Raw genomic sequence first — 17,709 nt, 5'->3', positions numbered from 1 at the left:
GCACTACACTCAACACTGCAGCTGGCACTACGCTAAACACTGCAGCTAGTACTACTCTCAACACGGCAGCTAGCACTACTCTCAACACCGCAGCTAGTGCCACGCTCAACACTGCAGCTAGAACTACGCTCACAACTGCAGTTAGCACTACGCTCAACACTGCAGCTAGCACTACGCTCAACACGGCAGCTAGCACTACGTTCAACACTACAGCTAGCACTACACTCAACACTGCAGCTAGCACTACGCTCAACACTGCAGCTAGCAATACGCTCACCACTGCAGCTAGCACTATGCTCAACACCACAGCAAGCACTACACTCAACACTGCAGCTAGAACTATGCTCAACACTCCAGCTAACACTACACTCAACACTGAAGCAAGCCCTACGCTCAATACTGCAGCTAGCACTTTGCTCAACACTACAGCAAGCACTACACTCAACACTGCAGCTAGCACTACGCTCAACACTACAGCTAGCACTACGCTCAACACTACAGCTAGTACTACACTCAACACTGAAGCAAGCCCTACGCTCAACTCTGCAGCTAGCACTAAGCTCAACACTGCAGCTAGCCCTATGCTCAACACTGCAGCTGGCACTACGCTAAACACTGCAGCTAGTACTACTCTCAACACGGCAGCTAGCACTACTCTCAACACCGCAGCTAGTGCTACGCTCAACACTGCAGCTAGAACTACGCTCACAACTGCAGTTAGCACTACGCTCAACACTGCAGCTAGCACTACGCTCAACACGGCAGCTAGCACTACGTTCAACACTACAGCTAGCACTACACTCAACACTGCAGCTAGCACTACGCTCAACACTGCAGCTAGCAATACGCTCACCACTGCAGCTAGCACTATGCTCAACACCACAGCAAGCACTACACTCAACACTGCAGCTAGAACTATGCTCAACACTCCAGCTAACACTACACTCAACACTGAAGCAAGCCCTACGCTCAATACTGCAGCTAGCACTTTGCTCAACACTACAGCAAGCACTACACTCAACACTGCAGCTAGCACTACGCTCAACACTACAGCTAGCACTACGCTCAACACTACAGCTAGTACTACACTCAACACTGAAGCAAGCCCTACGCTCAACTCTGCAGCTAGCACTAAGCTCAACACTGCAGCTAGCCCTATGCTCAACACTGCAGCTGGCACTACGCTAAACACTGCAGCTAATACTACTCTCAACACGGCAGCTAACACTACGCTCAACACTGCAGCTAGCAATACGCTCACCACTGCAGCTAGCACTATGCTCAACACCACAGCAAGCACTACACTCAACACTGCAGCTAGAACTATGCTCAACACTCCAGCTAACACTACACTCAACACTGAAGCAAGCCCTACGCTCAATACTGCAGCTAGCACTTTGCTCAACACTACAGCAAGCACTACACTCAACACTGCAGCTAGCACTACGCTCAACACTACAGCTAGCACTACGCTCAACACTACAGCTAGTACTACACTCAACACTGAAGCAAGCCCTACGCTCAACTCTGCAGCTAGCACTAAGCTCAACACTGCAGCTAGCCCTATGCTCAACACTGCAGCTGGCACTACGCTAAACACTGCAGCTAGTACTACTCTCAACACGGCAGCTAGCACTACTCTCAACACCGCAGCTAGTGCTACGCTCAACACTGCAGCTAGAACTACGCTCACAACTGCAGTTAGCACTACGCTCAACACTGCAGCTAGCACTATGCTCAACACCACAGCAAGCACTACACTCAACACTGCAGCTAGAACTATGCTCAACACTCCAGCTAACACTACACTCAACACTGAAGCAAGCCCTACGCTCAACACTGCAGCCAGCACTAGGCTCAACATTGCAGCTAGCACTACGCTCATCAATGCAGCTAGCAATACGCTCACCACTGCAGCTAGCACTACGCTCAATACTGCAGCGAGCACTATGCTCAACACTGCAGCTAGCACTACGCTCAACACCGCAGCTAGCACTACTCTCAACACCGCAGCTAGTACTACGCTCAACACTGCATCTAAAACTACGCTCAACACTTCCGCTAGCACTATGTTCAACACTACAGCTAGCACCACACTCAATACTGCAGCTAGAGCTACGCTCAACACCGCAGCTAGTACTAAGCTCAACACTGCAGCTAGAACTACGCTAAACACTGCAGCTAGTACTACGCTCAACACTGCAGCTAGCACTACGCTCAACACTGCAGCTAGCACTACGCTCAACACTGCAGCTAGCACTACGCTCAACACAACAGCTAGCACTATGCTCAACGCTACAGCTAGCACTACACTCGATACTGCAGCTAGCACTACGCTCAATACTGCAGCTAGCACTTTGCTCAACACTACAGCAAGCACTACACTCAACACTGCAGCTAGCACTACGCTCAACACTACAGCTAGCACTACGCTCAACACTACAGCTAGTACTACACTCAACACTGAAGCAAGCCCTACGCTCAACTCTGCAGCTAGCACTAAGCTCAACACTGCAGCTAGCCCTATGCTCAACACTGCAGCTGGCACTACGCTAAACACTGCAGCTAGTACTACTCTCAACACGGCAGCTAGCACTACTCTCAACACCGCAGCTAGTGCTACGCTCAACACTGCAGCTAGAACTACGCTCACAACTGCAGTTAGCACTACGCTCAACACTGCAGCTAGCACTACGCTCAACACGGCAGCTAGCACTACACTCAACACTGAAGCAAGCCCTACGCTCAACTCTGCAGCTAGCACTAAGCTCAACACTGCAGCTAGCCCTATGCTCAACACTGCAGCTGGCACTACGCTAAACACTGCAGCTAGTACTACTCTCAACACGGCAGCTAGCACTACTCTCAACACCGCAGCTAGTGCTACGCTCAACACTGCAGCTAGAACTACGCTCACAACTGCAGTTAGCACTACGCTCAACACTGCAGCTAGCACTACGCTCAACACGGCAGCTAGCACTACGTTCAACACTACAGCTAGCACTACACTCAACACTGCAGCTAGCACTACGCTCAACACTGCAGCTAGCAATACGCTCACCACTGCAGCTAGCACTATGCTCAACACCACAGCAAGCACTACACTCAACACTGCAGCTAGAACTATGCTCAACACTCCAGCTAGCACTACACTCGATACTGCAGCTAGCACTACGCTCAATACTGCAGCTAGCACTTTGCTCAACACTACAGCAAGCACTACACTCAACACTGCAGCTAGCACTACGCTCAACACTACAGCTAGCACTACGCTCAACACTACAGCTAGTACTACACTCAACACTGAAGCAAGCCCTACGCTCAACTCTGCAGCTAGCACTAAGCTCAACACTGCAGCTAGCCCTATGCTCAACACTGCAGCTGGCACTACGCTAAACACTGCAGCTAGTACTACTCTCAACACGGCAGCTAGCACTACTCTCAACACCGCAGCTAGTGCTACGCTCAACACTGCAGCTAGAACTACGCTCACAACTGCAGTTAGCACTACGCTCAACACTGCAGCTAGCACTACGCTCAACACGGCAGCTAGCACTACGTTCAACACTACAGCTAGCACTACACTCAACACTGCAGCTAGCACTACGCTCAACACTGCAGCTAGCAATACCCTCACCACTGCAGCTAGCACTATGCTCAACACCACAGCAAGCACTACACTCAACACTGCAGCTAGAACTATGCTCAACACTCCAGCTAACACTACACTCAACACTGAAGCAAGCCCTACGCTCAATACTACAGCTAGCACTTTGCTCAACACTACAGCAAGCACTACACTCAACACTGCAGCTAGCACTACGCTCAACACTACAGCTAGCACTACGCTCAACACTACAGCTAGTACTACACTCAACACTGAAGCAAGCCCTACGCTCAACTCTGCAGCTAGCACTAAGCTCAACACTGCAGCTAGCCCTATGCTCAACACTGCAGCTGGCACTACGCTAAACACTGCAGCTAGTACTACTCTCAACACGGCAGCTAGCACTACTCTCAACACCGCAGCTAGTGCTACGCTCAACACTGCAGCTAGAACTACGCTCACAACTGCAGTTAGCACTACGCTCAACACTGCAGCTAGCACTACGCTCAACACGGCAGCTAGCACTACGTTCAACACTACAGCTAGCACTACACTCAACACTGCAGCTAGCACTACGCTCAACACTGCAGCTAGCAATACGCTCACCACTGCAGCTAGCACTATGCTCAACACCACAGCAAGCACTACACTCAACACTGCAGCTAGAACTATGCTCAACACTCCAGCTAACACTACACTCAACACTGAAGCAAGCCCTACGCTCAACTCTGCAGCTAGCACTAAGCTCAACACTGCAGCTAGCCCTATGCTCAACACTGCAGCTGGCACTACGCTAAACACTGCAGCTAGTACTACTCTCAACACGGCAGCTAGCACTACTCTCAACACCGCAGCTAGTGCTACGCTCAACACTGCAGCTAGAACTACGCTCACAACTGCAGTTAGCACTACGCTCAACACTGCAGCTAGCACTACGCTCAACACGGCAGCTAGCACTACGTTCAACACTACAGCTAGCACTACACTCAACACTGCAGCTAGCACTACGCTCAACACTGCAGCTAGCAATACGCTCACCACTGCAGCTAGCACTATGCTCAACACCACAGCAAGCACTACACTCAACACTGCAGCTAGAACTATGCTCAACACTCCAGCTAACACTACGCTCAACACTGCAGCTAGCACTACGCTCAACACTGCAGCTAGCAATACGCTCACCACTGCAGCTAGCACTATGCTCAACACCACAGCAAGCACTACACTCAACACTGCAGCTAGAACTATGCTCAACACTCCAGCTAACACTACGCTCAACACTGCAGCTAGCACTACGCTCAACACTGCAGCCAGCACTAGGCTCAACATTGCAGCTAGCACTACGCTCATCAATGCAGCTAGCACTATGCTCAATACTGCAGCTAGCACTACTCTCAACACCGCAGCTAGTACTACGCTCAACACTGCATCTAAAACTACGCTCAACACTGCCGCTAGCACTATGTTCAACACTACAGCTAGCACCACACTCAATACTGCAGCTAGCACTACGCTCAACACCGCAGCTAGTACTACGCTCAACACTGCAGCTAGAACTACGCTAAACACTGCAGCTAGTACTACGCTCAACACTGCAGCTAGCACTACGCTCAACACTGCAGCTAGCACTACGCTCAACACTGCAGCTAGCACTACGCTCAACACAACAGCTAGCACTATGCTCAACACTACAGCTAGCACTACACTCGATACTGCAGCTAGCACCACGCTCAATACTGCAGCTAGCACTTTGCTCAACACTACAGCAAGCACTACACTCAACACTGCAGCTAGCACTACGCTCAACACTACAGCTAGCACTACGCTCAACACTACAGCTAGTACTACACTCAACACTGAAGCAAGCCCTACGCTCAACTCTGCAGCTAGCACTAAGCTCAACACTGCAGCTAGCCCTATGCTCAACACTGCAGCTGGCACTACGCTAAACACTGCAGCTAGTACTACTCTCAACACGGCAGCTAGCACTACTCTCAACACCGCCGCTAGTGCTACGCTCAACACTGCAGCTAGAACTACGCTCACAACTGCAGTTAGCACTACGCTCAACACTGCAGCTAGCACTACGCTCAACACGGCAGCTAGCACTACGTTCAACACTACAGCTAGCACTACACTCAACACTGCAGCTAGCACTACGCTCAACACTGCAGCTAGCAATACGCTCACCACTGCAGCTAGCACTATGCTCAACACCACAGCAAGCACTACACTCAACACTGCAGCTAGAACTATGCTCAACACTCCAGCTAACACTACGCTCAACACTGCAGCTAGCACTACGCTCAACACTGCAGCCAGCACTAGGCTCAACATTGCAGCTAGCACTACGCTCATCAATGCAGCTAGCACTACGCTCATCAATGCAGCTAGCACTATGCTCAATACTGCAGCTAGCACTACTCTCAACACTGCAGTTAGTACTACACTCAACATTGCAGCTAGCACTATGCTCAACACTGCAGTTAGCACTACGCTCAACACTGCAGCTAGCACTACGCTCAACACGGCAGCTAGCACTACGTTCAACACTACAGCTAGCACTACACTCAACACTGCAGCTAGCACTACGCTCAACACTGCAGCTAGCAATACGCTCACCACTGCAGCTAGCACTATGCTCAACACCACAGCAAGCACTACACTCAACACTGCAGCTAGAACTATGCTCAACACTCCAGCTAACACTACGCTCAACACTGCAGCTAGCACTACTCTCAACACCGCAGCTAGTACTACGCTCAACACTGCATCTAAAACTACGCTCAACACTGCCGCTAGCACTATGTTCAACACTACAGCTAGCACCACACTCAATACTGCAGCTAGCACTACGCTCAACACCGCAGCTAGTACTACGCTCAACACTGCAGCTAGAACTACGCTAAACACTGCAGCTAGTACTACGCTCAACACTGCAGCTAGCACTACGCTCAACACTGCAGCTAGCACTACGCTCAACACTGCAGCTAGCACTACGCTCAACACAACAGCTAGCACTATGCTCAACACTACAGCTAGCACTACACTTGATACTGCAGCTAGCACTACGCTCAATACTGCAGCTAGCACTTTGCTCAACACTACAGCAAGCACTACACTCAACACTGCAGCTAGCACTACGCTCAACACTACAGCTAGCACTACGCTCAACACTACAGCTAGTACTACACTCAACACTGAAGCAAGCCCTACGCTCAACTCTGCAGCTAGCACTAAGCTCAACACTGCAGCTAGCCCTATGCTCAACACTGCAGCTGGCACTACGCTAAACACTGCAGCTAGTACTACTCTCAAAACGGCAGCTAGCACTACTCTCAACACCGCAGCTAGTGCTACGCTCAACACTGCAGCTAGAACTACGCTCACAACTGCAGTTAGCACTACGCTCAACACTGCAGCTAGCACTACGCTCAACACGGCAGCTAGCACTACGTTCAACACTACAGCTAGCACTACACTCAACACTGCAGCTAGCACTACGCTCAACACTGCAGCTAGCAATACGCTCACCACTGCAGCTAGCACTACGCTCAATACTGCAGCTAGCACTTTGCTCAACACTACAGCAAGCACTACACTCAACACTGCAGCTAGCACTACGCTCAACACGGCAGCTAGCACTACGTTCAACACTACAGCTAGCACTACACTCAACACTGCAGCTAGCACTACGCTCAACACTGCAGCTAGCAATACGCTCACCACTGCAGCTAGCACTATGCTCAACACCACAGCAAGCACTACACTCAACACTGCAGCTAGAACTATGCTCAACACTCCAGCTAACACTACGCTCAACACTGCAGCTAGCACTACGCTCAACACTGCAGCTAGCAATACGCTCACCACTGCAGCTAGCACTACGCTCAATACTGCAGCGAGCACTATGCTCAACACTGCAGCTAGCACTACGCTCAACACCGCAGCTAGCACTACTCTCAACACCGCAGCTAGTACTACGCTCAACACTGCATCTAAAACTACGCTCAACACTGCAGCTAGCACTACGCTCAACACTGCAGCTAGCAATACGCTCACCACTGCAGCTAGCACTAAGCTCAACACTGCAGCCAGCCCTATGCTCAACACTGCAGCTGGCACTACGCTAAACACTGCAGCTAGTACTACTCTCAACACGGCAGCTAGCACTACTCTCAACACCGCAGCTAGTGCTACGCTCAACACTGCAGCTACAACTACGCTCACAACTGCAGTTAGCACTACGCTCAACACTGCAGCTAGCACTACGCTCAACACGGCAGCTAGCACTACGTTCAACACTACAGCTAGCACTACACTCAACACTGCAGCTAGCACTACGCTCAACACTGCAGCTAGCAATACGCTCACCACTGCAGCTAGCACTATGCTCAACACCACAGCAAGCACTACACTCAACACTGCAGCTAGCCCTACGCTCAACACTGCAGCTAGAACTACGCTAAACACTGCAGCTAGTACTACGCTCAACACTGCAGCTAGCACCACGCTCAACACTGCAGCTAGCACTACGCTCAACACTGCAGCTAGCATTACGCTCAACACAACAGCTAGCACTATGCTCAACACTACAGCTAGCACTACACTCGATACTGCAGCTAGCACTACGCTCAATACTGCAGCTAGCACTTTGCTCAACACTACAGCAAGCACTACACTCAACACTGCAGCTAGCACTACACTCAACACTACAGCTAGCACTACGCTCAACACTACAGCTAGTACTACACTCAACACTGAAGCAAGCCCTACGCTCAACTCTGCAGCTAGCACTAAGCTCAACACTGCAGCTAGCCCTATGCTCAACACTGCAGCTGGCACTACGCTAAACACTGCAGCTAGCACTACGCTCAATACTGCAGCGAGCACTATGCTCAACACTGCAGCTAGCACTACGCTCAACACCGCAGCTAGCACTACTCTCAACACCGCAGCTAGTACTACGCTCAACACTGCATCTAAAACTACGCTCAACACTGCCGCTAGCACTATGTTCAACACTACAGCTAGCACCACACTCAATACTGCAGCTAGCACTACGCTCAACACCGCAGCTAGTACTACGCTCAACACTGCAGCTAGAACTACGCTAAACACTGCAGCTAGTACTACGCTCAACACTGCAGCTAGCACTACGCTCAACACTGCAGCTAGCACTACGCTCAACACTGCAGCTAGCACTACGCTCAACACAACAGCTAGCACTATGCTCAACACTACAGCTAGCACTACACTCGATACTGCAGCTAGCACTACGCTCAATACTGCAGCTAGCACTTTGCTCAACACTACAGCAAGCACTACACTCAACACTGCAGCTAGCACTACGCTCAACACTACAGCTAGCACTACGCTCAACACTACAGCTAGTACTACACTCAACACTGAAGCAAGCCCTACGCTCAACTCTGCAGCTAGCACTGAGCTCAACACTGCAGCTAGCCCTATGCTCAACACTGCAGCTGGCACTACGCTAAACACTGCAGCTAGTACTACTCTCAACACGGCAGCTAGCACTACTCTCAACACCGCAGCTAGTGCTACGCTCAACACTGCAGCTAGAACTACGCTCACAACTGCAGTTAGCACTACGCTCAACACTGCAGCTAGCACTACGCTCAACACGGCAGCTAGCACTACGTTCAACACTACAGCTAGCACTACACTCAACACTGCAGCTAGCACTACGCTCAACACTGCAGCTAGCAATACGCTCACCACTGCAGCTAGCACTATGCTCAACACCACAGCAAGCACTACACTCAACACTGCAGCTAGCCCTATGCTCAACACTGCAGCTGGCACTACGCTAAACACTGCAGCTAGTACTACTCTCAACACGGCAGCTAGCACTACTCTCAACACCGCAGCTAGTGCTACGCTCAACACTGCAGCTAGAACTACGCTCACAACTGCAGTTAGCACTACGCTCAACACTGCAGCTAGCACTACGCTCAACACGGCAGCTAGCACTACGTTCAACACTACAGCTAGCACTACACTCAACACTGCAGCTAGCACTACGCTCAACACTGCAGCTAGCAATACGCTCACCACTGCAGCTAGCACTATGCTCAACACCACAGCAAGCACTACACTCAACACTGCAGCTAGAACTATGCTCAACACTCCAGCTAACACTACGCTCAACACTGCAGCTAGCACTACGCTCAACACTGCAGCCAGCACTAGGCTCAACATTGCAGCTAGCACTACGCTCATCAATGCAGCTAGCACTACACTCAATACTGCAGCTAGCACCAAGCTCAACACTGCAGCTAGCACTACGCTCAATACTGCAGCGAGCACTATGCTCAACACTGCAGCTAGCACTACGCTCAACACCGCAGCTAGCACTACTCTCAACACCGCAGCTAGTACTACGCTCAACACTGCATCTAAAACTACGCTCAACACTGCCGCTAGCACTATGTTCAACACTACAGCTAGCACCACACTCAATACTGCAGCTAGCACTACGCTCAACACCGCAGCTAGTACTACGCTCAACACTGCAGCTAGAACTACGCTAAACACTGCAGCTAGTACTACGCTCAACACTGTAGCTAGCACTACGCTCAACACTGCAGCTAGCACTACGCTCAACACTGCAGCTAGCACTACGCTCAACACAACAGCTAGCACTATGCTCAACACTACAGCTAGCACTACACTCGATACTGCAGCTAGCACTACGCTCAATACTGCAGCTAGCACTTTGCTCAACACTACAGCAAGCACTACACTCAACACTGCAGCTAGCACTACGCTCAACACTACAGCTAGCACTACGCTCAACACTACAGCTAGTACTACACTCAACACTGAAGCAAGCCCTACGCTCAACTCTGCAGCTAGCACTAAGCTCAACACTGCAGCTAGCCCTATGCTCAACACTGCAGCTGGCACTACGCTAAACACTGCAGCTAGTACTACTCTCAACACGGCAGCTAGCACTACTCTCAACACCGCAGCTAGTGCTACGCTCAACACTGCAGCTAGAACTACGCTCACAACTGCAGTTAGCACTACGCTCAACACTGCAGCTAGCACTACGCTCAACACGGCAGCTAGCACTACGTTCAACACTACAGCTAGCACTACACTCAACACTGCAGCTAGCACTACGCTCAACACTGCAGCTAGCAATACGCTCACCACTGCAGCTAGCACTATGCTCAACACCACAGCAAGCACTACACTCAACACTGCAGCTAGAACTATGCTCAACACTCCAGCTAACACTACGCTCAACACTGCAGCTAGCACTACGCTCAACACTGCAGCCAGCACTAGGCTCAACATTGCAGCTAGCACTACGCTCATCAATGCAGCTAGCACTATGCTCAATACTGCAGCTAGCACTACTCTCAACACTGCAGTTAGTACTACACTCAACATTGCAGCTAGCACTATGCTCAACACTGCAGTTAGCACTTGGCTTAACACTGCAGCTAGCTCTACGCTCAACACTGCAGCTAGCACTACGCTCAACACTGCGGCTAGCACTACGCTCAACATTGCAGCTAGCACTATGGTCAACACCGCAGCTAGCACTAGGCTTAACACTGCAGCTAGCACTACACTCGATACTGCAGCTAGCACTACGCTCAACACTGTAGCTAGCACTATGCTCAACACTACAGCTAGTACTACGCTCAACATTGCAGCTAGCACTATGGTCCAAACTGCAGCTAGCACTAGGCTTAACACTGCAACTAGCACTACGCTCAGCACTGCAACTAGCACTACGCTCAACACTGCAGCTAGCACTGTGCTCAACACTGCAGCTAGCACTAAGCTCAACACAGCAGCTAGCACTATGCTCAACACTGCAGCTAGCACTACGCTAAACACTGCAGCTAGTACTACTCTCAACACGGCAGCTAGCACTACTCTCAACCCAGCAGCTAGTACTACGCTCAACACTGCAGCTAGCACTACGCTCAATACTGCAGCTAGCACTACTCTCAACACTGAGGCTAGTACTACGCTCAACATTGCAGCTAGCACTATGGTCCACACTGCAGCTAGCACTAGGCTTAACACTGCAACTAGCACTACGCTCAACACTGCAGCTAGCACTACGCTCAACACTGCAGCTAGCACTATGCTCAACACTGCAGCTAGCACTAAGCTCAACACTGCAGCTAGCACTATGCTCAACACTGCAGCTAGCACTACGCTCAACACCGCAGCTAGCACTACACTCAATACTCTAGTTAGCACTACTCTCAACACTGCAGCTAGCACTACTCTCAACACTGCAGCTAGCACTATGCTCAACACTGCAGCTAGCACTGCGCTCAACACTGCAGCTAGCACTACACTCAACACAGCAGCTAGCACTACACTCAATACTCTAGTTAGCACTACTCTCAACACTGCAGCTAGCACTACACTCAACACCGCAGCTAGCACTACACTCAATACTCTAGTTAGCACTACTCTCAACACTGCAGCTAGCACGACGCTCAACACTGCAGCTAGAATTACGCTCAACACTGCAGCTAGCACTACGCTCAACACTGCAGCTAGCACTACTCTCAATACGGCAGCTAGCACTACGCTCAATACTGCAGCTAGCACTACTCTCAACACTGCAGCTAGCACGACGCTCAACACTGCAGCTAGAACTAGGCTCAACACTGCAGGTAGCATTATGCTCAACACTGCAGCTAGCACTACGCTCAACACGGCAGCTAGCACTACGTTCAACACTACAGCTAGCACTACACTCAACACTGCAGCTAGTACTACTCTCAACACTGCAGCTAGAACTACGCTCACAACTGCAGTTAGCACTACGCTCAACACTGCAGCTAGCACTACGCTCAACACGGCAGCTAGCACTACGTTCAACACTACAGCTAGCACTACACTCAACACTGCAGCTAGCACTACGCTCAACACTGCAGCTAGCAATACGCTCACCACTGCAGCTAGCACTATGCTCAACACCACAGCAAGCACTACACTCAACACTGCAGCTAGAACTATGCTCAACACTCCAGCTAACACTACGCTCAACACTGCAGCTAGCACTACGCTCAACACTGCAGCCAGCACTAGGCTCAACATTGCAGCTAGTACTACTCTCAACACGGCAGCTAGCACTACTCTCAACCCGGCAGCTAGTACTACGCTCAACACTGCAGCTAGCATTATCCTCAACACGACAGCTAGCACTACACTCAATACTGCAGCTAGCACCAAGCTCAACACTGCAGCTAGCACTACGCTCAATACTGCAGCGAGCACTATGCTCAACACTGCAGCTAGCACTACGCTCAACACCGCAGCTAGCACTACTCTCAACACCGCAGCTAGTACTACGCTCAACACTGCATCTAAAACTACGCTCAACACTGCCGCTAGCACTATGTTCAACACTACAGCTAGCACCACACTCAATACTGCAGCTAGCACTACGCTCAACACCGCAGCTAGTGCTACGCTCAACACTGCAGCTAGAACTACGCTAAACACTGCAGCTAGTACTACGCTCAACACTGCAGCTAGCACTACGCTCAACACTGCAGCTAGCACTACGCTCAACACTGCAGCTAGCACTACGCTCAACACAACAGCTAGCACTATGCTCAACACTACAGCTAGCACTACACTCGATACTGCAGCTAGCACTATGCTCAATACTGCAGCTAGCACTTTGCTCAACACTACAGCAAGCACTACACTCAACACTGCAGCTAGCACTACGCTCAACACTACAGCTAGCACTACGCTCAACACTACAGCTAGTACTACACTCAACACTGAAGCAAGCCCTACGCTCAACTCTGCAGCTAGCACTAAGCTCAACACCTCAGCTAGCCCTATGCTCAACACTGCAGCTGGCACTACGCTAAACACTGCAGCTAGTACTACTCTCAACACGGCAGCTAGCACTACTCTCAACACCGCAGCTAGTGCTACGCTCAACACTGCAGCTAGAACTACGCTCACAACTGCAGTTAGCACTACGCTCAACACTGCAGCTAGCACTACGCTCAACACGGCAGCTAGCACTACGTTCAACACTACAGCTAGCACTACACTCAACACTGCAGCTAGCACTACGCTCAACACTGCAGCTAGCAATACGCTCACCACTGCAGCTAGCACTATGCTCAACACCACAGCAAGCACTACACTCAACACTGCAGCTAGAACTATGCTCAACACTCCAGCTAACACTACGCTCAACACTGCAGCTAGCACTACGCTCAACACTGCAGCCAGCACTAGGCTCAACATTGCAGCTAGCACTACGCTCATCAATGCAGCTAGCACTATGCTCAATACTGCAGCTAGCACTACTCTCAACACTGCAGTTAGTACTACACTCAACATTGCAGCTAGCACTATGCTCAACACTGCAGTTAGCACTTGGCTTAACACTGCAGCTAGCTCTACGCTCAACACTGCAGCTAGCACTACGCTCAACACTGCAGCTAGCACTACGCTCAACACTGCAGCTAGCACTACGCTCAACACAACAGCTAGCACTATGCTCAACACTACAGCTAGCACTACTCTCAACACCGCAGCTAGTACTACGCTCAACACTGCATCTAAAACTACGCTCAACACTGCCGCTAGCACTATGTTCAACACTACAGCTAGCACCACACTCAATACTGCAGCTAGCACTACGCTCAACACCGCAGCTAGTACTACGCTCAACACTGCAGCTAGAACTACGCTAAACACTGCAGCTAGTACTACGCTCAACACTGCTGCTAGCACTACGCTCAACACTGCAGCTAGCACTACGCTCAACACTGCAGCTAGCACTACGCTCAACACAACAGCTAGCACTATGCTCAACACTACAGCTAGCACTACACTCGATACTGCAGCTAGCACTAAGCTCAATACTGCAGCTAGCACTTTGCTCAACACTACAGCAAGCACTACACTCAACACTGCAGCTAGCACTACGCTCAACACTACAGCTAGCACTACGCTCAACACTACAGCTAGTACTACACTCAACACTGAAGCAAGCCCTACGCTCAACTCTGCAGCTAGCACTAAGCTCAACACTGCAGCTAGCCCTATGCTCAACACTGCAGCTGGCACTACGCTAAACACTGCAGCTAGTACTACTCTCAACACGGCAGCTAGCACTACTCTCAACACCGCAGCTAGTGCTACGCTCAACACTGCAGCTAGAACTACGCTCACAACTGCAGTTAGCACTACGCTCAACACTGCAGCTAGCACTACGCTCAACACGGCAGCTAGCACTACGTTCAACACAACAGCTAGCACTACACTCAACACTGCAGCTAGCACTACGCTCAACACTGCAGCTAGCAATACGCTCACCACTGCAGCTAGCACTATGCTCAACACCACAGCAAGCACTACACTCAACACTGCAGCTAGAACTATGCTCAACACTCCAGCTAACACTACGCTCAACACTGCAGCTAGCACTACGCTCAACACTGCAGCCAGCACTAGGCTCAACATTGCAGCTAGCACTACGCTCATCAATGCAGCTAGCACTATGCTCAATACTGCAGCTAGCCCTATGCTCAACACTGCAGCTGGCACTACGCTAAACACTGCAGCTAGTACTACTCTCAACACGGCAGCTAGCACTACTCTCAACACCGCAGCTAGTGCTACTCTCAACACCGCAGCTAGTACTACGCTCAACACTGCATCTAAAACTACGCTCAACACTACAGCTAGCACTACACTCGATACTGCAGCTAGCACTACGCTCAATACTGCAGCTAGCACTTTGCTCAACACTACAGCAAGCACTACACTCAACACTGCAGCTAGCACTACGCTCAACACTACAGCTAGCACTACGCTCAACACTACAGCTAGTACTACACTCAACACTGAAGCAAGCCCTACGCTCAACTCTGCAGCTAGCACTAAGCTCAACACTGCAGCTAGCCCTATGCTCAACACTGCAGCTGGCACTACGCTAAACACTGCAGCTAGTACTACTCTCAACACGGCAGCTAGCACTACTCTCAACACCGCAGCTAGTGCTACGCTCAACACTGCAGCTAGAACTACGCTCACAACTGCAGTTAGCACTACGCTCAACACTGCAGCTAGCACTACGCTCAACACGGCAGCTAGCACTACGTTCAACATTACAGCTAGCACTACACTCAACACTTCAGCTAGCACTACGCTCAACACTGCAGCTAGCAATACGCTCACCACTGCAGCTAGCACTATGCTCAACACCACAGCAAGCACTACACTCAACACTGCAGCTAGAACTATGCTCAACACTCCAGCTAACACTACGCTCAACACTGCAGCTAGCACTACGCTCAACACTGCAGCCAGCACTAGGCTCAACATTGCAGCTAGCACTACGCTCATCAATGCAGCTAGCACTATGCTCAATACTGCAGCTAGCACTACTCTCAACACTGCAGTTAGTACTACACTCAACATTGCAGCTAGCACTATGCTCAACACTGCAGTTAGCACTTGGCTTAACACTGCAGCTAGCTCTACGCTCAACACTGCAGCTAGCACTACGCTCAACACTGCGGCTAGCACTACGCTCAACATTGCAGCTAGCACTATGGTCAACACCGCAGCTAGCACTAGGCTTAACACTGCAGCTAGCACTACGCTCAACACTGCAGCTAGCACTACGCTCAACACTGCGGCTAGCACTACGCTCAACACTGCAGCTAGCACTATGCTCAACACTGCAGCTAGCACTAAGCTCAACACTGCAGCTAGCCCTATGCTCAACACTGCAGCTGGCACTACGCTAAACACTGCAGCTAGTACTACTCTCAACACGGCAGCTAGCACTACTCTCAACCCGGCAGCTAGTGCTACGCTCAACACTGCAGCTAGCACTAGGCTCAACACTGCAGCTAGCACTACGCTCAACACTGCAGCTAGCACTATGCTCAACACTGCAGCTAGCACTGCGCTCAACACTGCAGCTAGCACTACACTCAACACCGCAGCTAGCACTACGCTCAATACTCCAGCTAGCACTACTCTCAACACTGCAGCTTGCACTACTCTCAACACTGCAGCTAGCACGACGCTCAACACTGAAGCTGGAATTACGCTCAACACTGCAGCTAGCATTACGCTCAATACTGCAGCTAGCACTACTCTCAACACTGCAGCTAGCACGACGCTCAACACTGCAGCAAGAACTAGGCTCAACACTGCAGGTAGCACTACGCTCAACACTGCAGCCAGCACTACTCTCAACACTGCAGCTAGCACTACGCTCAATACTGCAGCTAGCACTACTCTCAACACTGCAGCTAGCACTTCGCTCACCACTGCAGCTAACACTACGCTCAACACTGCAGCTAGCACTACGCTCAATACTGCAGCAAGCACTACGCTCAACACTGCAGCTAGCACTACGCTCAACACTTCAGCAAGCACTACTCTCAACACTGCAGCTTGTACTATGCTCAACACTGCAGCTGACACTAGACTCAACATTGCAGTTAGCACTACTCTCAACACTGCAGCTAGCACTACGTTTAACACTGCAGCTAGCACTACACTCGATACTGCAGCTAGCACTACGCTCAACACTGTAGCTAGCACTATGCTCAACACTACAGCTAGTACTACGCTCAACATTGCAGCTAGCACTATGGTCCACACTGCAGCTAGCACTAGGCTTAACACTGCAACTAGCACTACGCTCAGCACTGCAGCTAGCACTACGCTCAACACTGCAGCTAGCACTGTGCTCAACACTGCAGCTAGCACTAAGCTCAACACAGCAGCTAGCACTATGCTCAACACTGCAGCTAGCACTACGCTAAACACTGCAGCTAGTACTACTCTCAACACAGCAGCTAGCACTACTCTCAACCCAGCAGCTAGTACTACGCTCAACACTGCAGCTAGCACTACGCTCAATACTGCAGCTAGCACTACTCTCAACACCGAGGCTAGTACTACGCTCAACATTGCAGCTAGCACTATGGTCCACACTGCAGCTAGCACTAGGCTTAACACTGCAACTAGCACTACGCTCAACACTGCAGCTAGCACTACGCTCAACACTGCAGCTAGCACTATGCTCAACACTGCAG

General features: G+C 50.8%; 1 protein-coding gene across 1 annotated transcript in view; it reads left to right on the top strand.

Annotated features, from left to right (window-relative positions):
* Positions 1–17,709, top strand: part of LOC137405117 (pneumococcal serine-rich repeat protein-like) — a 93,815-nt gene that overhangs the window by 20,736 nt on the left and 55,370 nt on the right. Inside the window, exons 15-17 of the mRNA XM_068091341.1 lie at positions 1,726–2,136; positions 4,006–4,135; positions 4,658–5,210. Coding sequence (XP_067947442.1) covers positions 1,726–2,136; positions 4,006–4,135; positions 4,658–5,210 — 1,094 coding nt within the window. The remainder of the gene's footprint in view (positions 1–1,725; positions 2,137–4,005; positions 4,136–4,657; positions 5,211–17,709) is intronic.

The sequence above is a fragment of the Watersipora subatra genome, chromosome 9, assembly GCF_963576615.1.
Source record: "Watersipora subatra chromosome 9, tzWatSuba1.1, whole genome shotgun sequence".
Lineage (NCBI taxonomy): Eukaryota > Metazoa > Bryozoa > Gymnolaemata > Cheilostomatida > Watersiporidae > Watersipora > Watersipora subatra.
This window is presented reverse-complemented; position numbering and strand designations above follow the sequence as displayed.